Source organism: Gadus macrocephalus, chromosome 2, assembly GCF_031168955.1.
Source record: "Gadus macrocephalus chromosome 2, ASM3116895v1".
NCBI lineage: Eukaryota > Metazoa > Chordata > Actinopteri > Gadiformes > Gadidae > Gadus > Gadus macrocephalus.
The window spans coordinates 21,323,815-21,330,605 of record NC_082383.1 but is presented as its reverse complement, the minus strand read 5'-3'; the positions used below and the strand labels follow the sequence as shown (position 1 = coordinate 21,330,605).

Sequence of the window (6,791 nt, the reverse complement as noted above, 5' to 3'; positions counted from 1 at the left end):
TTGCCTGTTGCAAAATGGTTTAATATAAATATTTAGGGTTAGCTAGGGATTTTTTTGCCGAGCTCCGTGCAGGACAGCAGAAGAGCTGTGGCCCAGTGTCTCCTCCTCGCAATGTTCGATTAGGGGCGACAAGGGAGCTGTACAAATAAAACATGTAAAAGAGGACAGTAAATTATAATGAGCAGAAGGAACCCTGGAGTGGAAGGCAAGTATTAAGCATGCAGGGGGCAGGTATGGTGGAGAACAGAGTCATTGCCGTTTTGACATGTTTGCATTTTAACAAATATTATAAGCAATTATTATAAGCAAAAACATAACATACTGTACCTTGGGTCCATTTTCGTTTTCTGGACAGTTTTGATTTGTGCTTTCGAACTGGCAGTGCCCTAAGATCATGTTTTTTATACATAACAATGTCATCCAGTTTATTAAGAATCAGTCCATTCTCTCTCTTGCACAGTTGTTCAATTGTTTGTGTCATATTTTCCAGAGCTACAGTCATTTGTTGTAAAGTCTCCAAATCATCACACAAATACGAGTCATCCGTTAACTTCTTCAGTTTTTCTCTCATTGCAACCTGTGCCGATTTGATCCTTAATCTGTCTACCATGATTTCTCCTCTGCATCCACCATCCAGCATCCTCTCCCCTCCTCCATCCAGGATCCTCTCTCCTCCTCCTCCATCCAGCATCCTCTCCCCTCCTCCATCTAGCATCCTCTCTCCTCCTCCTCCATCTAGCATCCTCTCTCCTCCTCCATCCAGGATCCTCTCTCCTCCTCCTCCTCCCTCCAGGATCCTCTCTCCTCCTCCTCCTCCCTCCAGCATCCTCTCCCCTCCTCCATCCAGCATCCTCTCCCCTCCTCCATCCAGCATCCTCTCCCCTCCTCCATCCAGGATCCTCTCTCCTCCTCCTCCCTCCAGCATCCTCTCCCCTCCTCCATCTAGCATCCTCTCTCCTCCTCCTCCATCTAGCATCCTCTCCCCTCCTCCATCTAGCATCCTCTCTCCTCCTCCATCCAGGATCCTCTCTCCTCCTCCTCCCTCCAGCATCCTCTCCCCTCCTCCATCCAGCATCCTCTCCCCTCCTCCATCCAGGATCCTCTCTCCTCCTCCTCCATCCAGCATCCTCTCCCCTCCTCCATCCAGCATCCTCTCCCCTCCTCCATCCAGCATCCTCTCCCCTCCTCCATCCAGCATCCTCTCCCCTCCTCCATCCAGCATCCTCTCTCCTCCTCCTCCTCCATCCAGCATCCTCTCTCCTCCATCCAGCATCCTCTCTCCTCCTCCATCCTCGAAGGTATCGAGGGTAAGATATGGCGACATTGTGTACGTTGAAGGGAGAAAATCCCATGAGTAGTTGGTGAAATTAAAAATGGCAATCATGTGCTTGCATGGTAGGTAAGAATCTTGAAATGCACCACACTCACACAACGGCCCTCTAAGGTTGACGGAGTAAAAGAGGGGAGATTGCTCACTTCTGACTAGGCATGTACCATCACCTTTATCCACAACATCTTGAGCAGTGAAATGGGAAGCAGAACTGATGCTTCTCAAGCAGTGGAGGACCACATCTCTTGGTCGGTTTTTGAGGTGCTCTGGTACATCCTCATTGTAGCTCTTGTGGCTTGTGGATTGATTGTAATTCAGCCGCTCGTAGCCTTTCATTTTGTCAGGAATAAATTCTCGAACAACTGTTCCCAGTAGAGAAGAGAGAGTCCCAGTACCTGAGATTTTCAGGTAGAATGCCTTCAGATTTTTATTCATGGTTTCAACTCCATTGTTGGTGGTGACTGACACATTAAATGCCTCTGGCGCATAGGCTCTGCACCATTTCTGGAAAAAAACAAACAAAAAAAACAAACAGTGATGACAACAATTATATCAAATAATTACATACATAACAATTATATCTAATATTCACATACAGACTATACTGTCACTACACACATCCACTCTTCAAAACATATACACACATCCTAACACATATACACAAACACACACCACACTTACAGCAATTGAGCTAGACCCCCCCCCACACACACATTTAATCAATGACAATGTCTAACCTCTTTGATGGCAAGCCATCTCTGCTCAACATACGTCATCACTTGTTGATTGTCTTTATATAGGTAACTGTCCCTCAATGTCCCTAATGCTAACAAACAGCTCTCCTCTGTCCTGGCCCAAGCAATACTGCGTAGAAGTGTCAACAGGTCTCTCTGCTCCCTGTCGGCAAGCTTGTTTTTTCCTACAATCATAATAATTTGGTCATACAGGCAGTATTCACTGTTTCCGTTGCAAAAAACACACAAGATTCCAATACAATCTCTGCACGTTACTAGATCTCACCATCTTTAGTCCAGCGGAGCCAGGCCTGCTCTCTGTGGAATGCACATAGGTGTGTTACTGCAGTGGGGAACACTTGGGCGAGGGCCTGGATCTCTTGCTCACTGTAATCTGTCATGAAGTACTTTGGAGTCCACTGAGGATTCCATGTCTTCAAGATGTCCAGTGCTTCTGCAATGGACTTTGTAGTTTCACTCTCACATACAAACTCTGCTACAGGTTTGTAGCCAACATTGGTTCGAACAACCAAAAAAAACAGTGGCATGGAATATTTTGAGGTTTTGTATGTGGCATCCAAAAGAACCATTTCCCCATATCGCTGCAGGAGCCGTATTTGTTTGTGGTGCTGATGTATGAAAAGAAACTGATGCTCTAGATCTTCATCTCCTCCTTTTGTGCATTTCCTAAAGAAGAAACGATTGCCCTCATCTTCAACCTTCCATTCTGCCACTTTCTTTGCAAGATTCTCCTGATCCAGCGCAGAGTAACGACCAGCCACTAATGCCATGTGAATGTGATTCTGGATAGTTGTGTTCGATGGAAAATATGCTTCATCGTTGTTGTGCGGCCGCTGGAGATCCTCTCCACACAAGTCATTTAGCACATACTGCTTCAAGGCTCTCTTCACGAAAGCTATATTAGTTATCCCTTGTCCGACCATCACCTGAATTTGATTTTTTAGTTTTGGATGGATCGGTCTTGAAAAACAGGATCCTGCTCCAATTGTATGATTGTGAACTTCCAATAGAGGAATTTTTAGATGAATGAATGTAGAGGTTGGTGGGTTTTCTGAGTTTTGAAGTGCTATCTTAAGATTTCTCATAGTGTCTTCTTTATGGGACTTTGTGGCATCCCCTCTCACACTGAATGAGTCATATCTAAAAAGCAAAACAAACAAGCAAGCAAAAATTAATCTACCCCATGGTCTGATTGACAATATTGATCAATCAGATCACTTTCACTATTGATCGATTCACACTGGATTTCTCCTGCAAAGGAGACAGAGCGGTTGAAAAAAGCTTACCTCAGCACATGCCGAATGAAAAGTTTAGCTGGGCAGTCCAACTTCTTCCCATTTTGGACATGAAAACGTTTTTTTGTGTATACATGCTCTGCTGAACGTTTCTCCTAGACAAGATAAATAATGAGATTTTCAATACAATGTCGGTTTTCAAGTTGTACAAGTGCAAGACAAGTCAGGTGTAGATTTTGCATAGGCCTGCACCTATTAGACATCCATTAAAACTGAAGACATTGCAGCAAAAAATTATTAAATCCACAAAATGTTATGTAATTCTGTTTTTCATGTCATTTGAACAGTTGACCTGTGCCTGTCTGGACCCTCGAATCAGAGAAACTTTGGTCGGTGGACCCTGTAGACTTATAATTGAACACCGCTGATCTAAAGTAACAGGGGTGTGTGAGTGTGTGTTACTTTAGATCAGGGGTGTTCAATTATAAGTCTACAGGACCCACAGACCAAAGTTTCTCTGTCCAGACAGGAGGGTTTGTTTACTATACTGTTTACCAATGTACCTTTTCTTTTTTCTGTCGAGCTCTGCCATGCTGACAAGCAAGGACCATTCTTTTCTTTACACATAGAGGGGTGTCTTCATTGAAATCCTCCACCTGCCATAGATGCCTCTCTTTGGTGCCATCTTTTATGTGTTCAGACCTATAGTAGGATAATATGAAAGGGGCTTTTATAATTACCCAAACTTCATTAGGCTACATTAATATTTATTAGAATGAATATTTGCTTATTTGTTCTTCTCAATGTTAATGGAATTAAAAAAAAACATAAACACAACACAAACCATCCATCAAATGCCTTTTCCTTCATACATCACACTCTGGTCTTACACCTACCATTTGACAAACGATGTCAGTGTGGCCCTTGAGTGGACCTCCAGCAGACTCTCCAATTCTTTTTGAGTCTGGACAAATCCAGAAATGTATCCATTGCTTGTATTTATTATTTTAAAATACGACGGTACCCAGGGTGGATCTATAAGATGTTCGAGAAAAAGAGTAAAGATTAATGTTAATCTAATGATCTGGACAATTTCACCATTGACAGTGTTGACTTTTTGAAGTCAGTTAACCCTTTACCCGCCAAAAGTGTTTTCTTTATAGTCTAATGTTAGCTTAGTTCGTGTTGTTTCGTCATGTTAATCGCTAGTAATAGTAAGTCATTTGTAGAAATATAATGTTAGCTTAGTTCGTGTTGTTTCGTCATGTTAATCGCTAGTAATAGTAAGTCATTTGTAGAAATATAGCCTATCATCACAGACTGTAGGAATGTCACACACCCCCCATCGCGTTCGACACAACCGTTCGTGCACAGATCCCGGAGACAAACGGCTACGCGCACAGATCCCGGAGACAAACGGCTACGCGCACACATGCACTCCCAGCGAGTGACCCATAGCGAGTGACGTAGGACGTAAAGTCCCGGTAAGTCCCGCCCAGGTCGAAGTGGCGTCGATTTAGAGAGTCCCACAATCTAACAGGCGTGCTGCATCAGGAAGTATGCCGTTGGCAGGAGGCGGGACATGCCAGTTAACCGCCAATCAGCAGCATCGACTGTTGACAGACATGTTGGAGTAGACCTACCGTGTGGAATATTAAAGTTTCAGTAACGTTACAGTTTGATGAACGATAACAAGCTCCTATAGCAGACTTTAACTAAGAGTTCTTTAAGGCAGAACTGCCAAGTACATCTTGTATATGTATTTCTGTTTAACAACAATATGATTTTTATTAGCCATCCAGTGATGTTGCTAGGTACGCGTCCTGCGTCCCTGACGCATTAAAATCTGAAAGGACGCACTAAACTCACTATCCATGCGTCCCGGGGACGCATCTAATTTTCCCCATGAAAAACGATACATTGTGAACATTAAACAACTCGTGTTTAATCACAGTAACTGGCCAAAGAAACCTTCTTGTGAGCAGATCGGACAAGCGCTGTTTCAACCCTCTGCGCATCTACTCGGCGCAGACGTGATCCCCTGTACAAAGTATCGCGACATGCTAATTTAGCCGCTACCAAAACAACTAGCTCGTCACCGCTGATTTCATTTCAACAATTAAAAATACGAACTTCATTGTAAATAAACCCACGTTTCCACTGCTCGATGCTGTGCTCATTCGTGTCGAATGAGCAAATCAAACAGGATTTTTTTGCAATCCTTCTGATTGAATATATGTACATTTATGACAAAATCGTGAGGACTAGGCTTGTGAGACACACACACACACACACACACACACACACACACACACACACACACACACACACACACACACACACACACACACACAAATGTGGCGCTCGCGCGGTAATAGCTCATTGGCGCCACCTAGTGATCATTATGTGCAAATGCACAGCCTCTCATTAAAATGACTTAGGGGTCATTTGACCCCTCTTGCGGCGCTAGGAGTAAGTAAAAACGGCCCGGGGTTTCTAGTGTTAAACATGAACGGTTGAGTACTCCAGCTCTAACCATATCATACCACCATCAAGGAGTTTAACACTATTAATTTAATTTAAGAAATAGAATAATAATAAAAAAGAAACACATTTTTTAAACTGGGGAGTCGGAACCCATTGAATTTCTCAGGGACCCACCCAACTTGCCACCTGTGGGTCCTGGGGACTCACTACATTGAAAACCTATCAACATCACTGGCCATGTGTTTGTTATGGCTTTGTGACTTTTAACTTTGCTATGGAGAAATGCTGGGACCGTTGTTCTCTAGACATTAAATAGGGAATGTATTATTTCACGTATGTGTAGAACCTATTTAGAATGGCTGAGCCTGACCTTACATAAAAACGGCTGTGAAAGAGACTGGAGGCAAGCACTTCCCCTGCCTCCATGATGGGGGAGTGTGAGAGCATGTTTCTATGTCATAATTGATTGTGTCAATAAATGCATGTTTTCAAACTCAAAAATAATCGTTTGAATAATCGTGATATCAATATTGACCAAAATAATCGTGATTATGATTTTTCCCATAATCGAGCAGCCCTACCTTGAAGGCATGTGTGCTTTAACTCCATAATGTAAGTTAATAATCCGGTGTTTCAGTCCCTCGTGTCACGTGACCTTGTGTACACAAAACCTCTTCAAACCTCAACACATCGGCTTATTTACTAATTTGCTTATTTACTTAAACAGGAAGCGTTGAACAATACAATAAGAAAAACCACACCACACTGCTTGGGTTCGAAAACACATTTAATTTTCAAAACAAACAATACACATCGCGTTTTAAAGCACAACACAAAAGCCTTGCAAACCAAACGAAAAACGACTTGTGACGCCTTGGGAGACAAAAGACGGGACGCCGCCATCAGGGTTCCAGCAGGAGGTTGACTTTCACGAGAGAGAGAGAGAGAGAGAGAGAGAGAGAGAGAGAGAGAGAGAGAGAGAGA

The 6,791-nt window shown here is 43.2% G+C and overlaps 1 protein-coding gene and 1 long non-coding RNA gene across 2 annotated transcripts; both read right to left on the bottom strand.

Moving 5' to 3' along the window:
• Positions 1-751, bottom strand: LOC132473964 (uncharacterized). Its single transcript, XR_009529523.1, has 2 exons — positions 328-751; positions 1-137 (listed from the first exon to the last, which is right to left on the bottom strand). It is a non-coding gene; the product is annotated as an uncharacterized LOC132473964 (long non-coding RNA).
• Positions 752-1,245: 494 nt separating this feature from the next.
• LOC132473550 (uncharacterized) lies at positions 1,246-4,725 on the bottom strand. The gene is made up of 6 exons (XM_060073744.1): positions 4,660-4,725; positions 4,217-4,355; positions 3,884-4,022; positions 3,372-3,475; positions 2,351-3,225; positions 1,246-1,834 (listed from the first exon to the last, which is right to left on the bottom strand). Exons 1-6 carry the CDS (start codon positions 4,664-4,666, stop codon positions 1,800-1,802), a joined length of 1,299 nt encoding a protein of 432 aa, XP_059929727.1. The 5' UTR covers positions 4,667-4,725; the 3' UTR covers positions 1,246-1,799.
• Between the last annotated feature and the right edge of the window lie 2,066 nt (positions 4,726-6,791).